Below are 3,587 nucleotides of genomic sequence, written 5' to 3' on the forward strand. Positions count from 1 at the left end.
CCGGAACGGCGTCCCCAGGCTGGTTCTGCTCAGCCATTCGGCTGCAGGGAGAAATAAGCTCCTTCCGTGCCGGTTCCGTAGGTGCCGGGAAGGGCAGGAAGAAGCTGACGCTTTCGTGGGGGCTTGGCGTGGGTCGGGGCTCTCTGGGGGAGCCCAGGCTGCCTTCCCGAGATGGTTTAGGTCACCCACGGGGCAGAAAGTCGGGTCACGGAGAAGTTAAGCGGTTTTGTCCCAGACTGGGGAGTTGAAGTGGCTCAATACGCCCTGGGCGGGATTATGGGAATGTTCTGGGGCGCCAGGGCCGGCCCAGTGGGCAAGCAAAGAGGCCAGCGCTGAGCCAGTGCTCCCTTCCCGGCAGCGGGGAGGATTTGGGGCACCATCTGCCACTTCCAGAAGCGAGTCCGTCCCCAGACAGTGGCCCTCGAGGGCTCAGCACCCGCCTGGACCCAACCAATTGGAATTAAGCCTTTTAATTTCCGTAGCCGGCACGGCACGGAGGTGCCGGGGCAGGATAGCGAGCGCCGAGACCAGCCCATCACCCTCGTCGTGCTCCGACACCATTAAAAAATCCCTGAAAGAAGCAAAAACTGCCTGATTAGCCCCAGATTGGCCTTGCTAATCACCCCGGGGCAATTAACGCCCCAAGGCCGTCGTGGAGACCCTGGCATGGCCTTGGCTCCTCCTTCTACAGGTTGAGCTTCATGTCCAGGATGGCGGCGTAGGTGTCGGGGTTCAGGGGCACGTAAGATTTCTTCTTATCGTCGCGGAAGAAGAGGGGGTCTTTGATGACGTTGGGGTCGAAGCCTTCTTTGACGAGGTTGCCTTTGCACTGCTTGAAGGTCCCTGTGATCTCCAGGGTGTCCTGTGGAGACGGGACGGTGTCAGAAACATGGGGGGACGGACGCCGTTACCAGCGTGGGGTGACCGGCACCGTCATCAGGAACAGGGGACCCCCGTCCCATCATGGGCAATGTGGGGGAGCAGTGCCATCATCAGCACGAGGCGGGGGGATCCGGGTGGCAGCACTGGAAATGGTGACCCCTGTGTCATCGGCATGGGGGCACGGATGGTGTTGTCAGAATGGGGGGGGGTCCCGTACCCTGTCACTGGCGCAGGGTGACCACCCATTGGCGCAGGGTGACCACCGCTGTCATGGGAAAGGAGGGACCTTGATGCCATCGTCGGGAAGGTGAACCAATGGCATCATCAGCATGGGGTGACCCCGATGACGTCAGTGATATTGGGGTGACCGTCAGCATCTCCAGAAGTGGACTGACAGTGCCATCGACCCCAGGGGGACCCTGGGACTGTCAGCAGCCACGGGCACTGTCACCGGTACTGGGGGACCCCGGCACTGTTACTGGCACCATCACCAGAAACTGGGGGGGACGTAGACACGGTCACTGGAAGTGGGTGTTGGCACCCCCGCTGCCGGATCGCCCTTCGTCCAGAGGCTGACGAAAAGCCACCCCGACGCTGGGGTGAAGCTGGGACCACTGACCTGGATCCGCACGAAGCGAGGGGCGGCGTAGCTGGGCAGCGTGTCCCTCGTGAAGGCATAGAGGCTCTCGCCATCGAAGCCCGCCCCGGCCTTCAGGCGGATGGCCGCCATGCCGCACCTCCCCTCGCACCCTGCGGGCAACACCGGGGGGTTAGTTTGGGCAACCGAGTCTCATTTTATTCTTCTTGGTGGCCCCATGGCCCATTATGGGGGCCTGCCGCATGCCCGAAACGATGTTGGACACTTACTTTGCGTGGATGTGTCCCACTTTAGCCTTCTTGGTGGCCACTGGGGCCATGACAGTGGCACATCATACACCCAAAACAAGGCTGGATGCTTATTTTAGTCGAACATTTCCCATTTTCGCCTCCTTTGTGACCACTTGGACCATTACAGCGGCACGCTGTGTGCCCAGAACAGCAACTGATGCTTGCTTTGGGCAACTGAGTCCCCTTTTACTCTTCCTGGTGGCCACTTGGACCATCATGCGGGCGTATGAGGTGCCCAAAACACCACCAGATGCTTCCTTTGGGCAACCAAGTCCCATTTTACTTTTCTTGGTGGCTACTTGGACCATCGCAGGGGCATGTTGCATGCCCAGAACATAGTTGGACACTTGGTTTGGGCAACCAAGTCCCCCTTTAACCATCTTGGTGGCCACTCAGGCCTTTACAGGAGACCACTGTGTGCCCAGTCCCTGCCAGAAGCTTATTTTGGGTCAGTAAGTCTTTCTTTAGCCTTGGTGCTGGTCACTTGGACCATTATGTGAACACGTTACGTGCCCCAAACAAAACTAGAACCTTCTTTTGGGCAACTTGGTTCTGTTTTACTCTTCTCATTGGCTGTTTGGACCACTGGGGCAGTAATCCTGAGCCCAAAACAACACCAGTCTCTTATTTTGGGTCATTGAGTGGTCAGGCAGTTGGGTCATTGTAGGCATCTTCCATTCTGCTCTACTTTAGGCTTCTCATTGGCTGCCCAGACCATCTGGGGACACATCACATGACTGAATCATCATCGGATCCTTAGTCCGACTCACCCCCGCGCCACCCAGTACTCACCCGGCACGGCCACTCCGTAGACATTGACTTCCTGGATGAAGTTCACCATGGCAAGAGTGGCCTCCACCTCTGTCGTGGCCACATTTTCACCTTTCCAACTGCGGAAGATAAAGGATGAGGAGGGATTGGGGCTGGTGGGTGGCATTGGCCATGGAGACGTGGGTGTGGGAGCATCAGAGTTACCGGAAAGTGTCTCCCACTCGGTCCTGGAAGTAGACGAATCTTTCGTGGTCCATCATGAGGAGGTCACCGCTGTTGAAGAAGGTGTCACCTTTGACCAAGACATTCCTCAAGATCTTCCTCTCTGTCTTCTGGGAATCGCCCGCGTAGCCATGGAAAGGGGTGTTCTTGGTGATTTTGATGACCAGCAGCCCCGTCTCACCTTTGGAGAGGGAAAAGAGGGTTGGAGGCTGGTCAGCAACTGCCTTGGCGCTGGGGAACGTCCCCTCCGTGCCCCACCAGGTGCTCAGGGGTGACATTCCTGTTTCTTGGAGGGGTTTCTGGTGGCTTCCAACCACTAAGAGGATGATGATAAGGGCCAAGAGGTGGCTTTGATGCATCTCAACCCTCTGTCTTCCCCTCCTTTCCTCCCCAGAAAGCCCTCGTAAGGCCCATCTCTTCTCACCGGGGCGGACTCGGATGCAGAGACCTCGCTCGTCACGTACGGGTTCATCCTCCTCCACGTTGTACTTGATCAGCTCAAAGGGGGCGAAACTCTGGAGGGCAGAAGAGGGACAAAGAGGGAAACTAGTGGGTGGAATTGAAACGCGGGATCGGACAGAACGAGAAGACTTGGCTTCCGGCGCCAGGTCCAATCTGCTGTTCCTTGTTCATTACAACCCACAGAAACACACCCCACCCCACCCGCCCCAAATCCCAACATCCCGGGTGGCCACTTGTTTTCCATCTAGGCTAATCGCCCTTTATATTTAAATAAGATTAATAGATTCAACCGCTGACCAAGCTCATCATGATACCTTTCAAATCAAAGACCCATGGGAGAATGCTGAGAGCTGCAACTGTAG

At 57.2% G+C, this 3,587-nt stretch overlaps 1 protein-coding gene across 1 annotated transcript in view; it reads right to left on the bottom strand.

Moving 5' to 3' along the window:
• Positions 1-451: 451 nt before the first annotated feature.
• The window catches only part of LOC104510882 (very long-chain acyl-CoA synthetase-like), a gene marked incomplete at both ends in the record, with an annotated part of 3,936 nt that continues 800 nt past the window's right edge, over positions 452-3,587 (bottom strand). The window contains 6 exons of the mRNA XM_010153272.1: positions 452-571; positions 690-862; positions 1,502-1,632; positions 2,563-2,660; positions 2,746-2,944; positions 3,188-3,278. Of these exons, the coding sequence (XP_010151574.1) occupies positions 452-571; positions 690-862; positions 1,502-1,632; positions 2,563-2,660; positions 2,746-2,944; positions 3,188-3,278 (812 nt within the window). The remainder of the gene's footprint in view (positions 572-689; positions 863-1,501; positions 1,633-2,562; positions 2,661-2,745; positions 2,945-3,187; positions 3,279-3,587) is intronic.

The sequence above is a fragment of the Eurypyga helias genome, unplaced genomic scaffold (assembly GCF_000690775.1).
Source record: "Eurypyga helias isolate BGI_N326 unplaced genomic scaffold, ASM69077v1 scaffold32646, whole genome shotgun sequence".
Taxonomy (NCBI): domain Eukaryota; kingdom Metazoa; phylum Chordata; class Aves; order Eurypygiformes; family Eurypygidae; genus Eurypyga; species Eurypyga helias.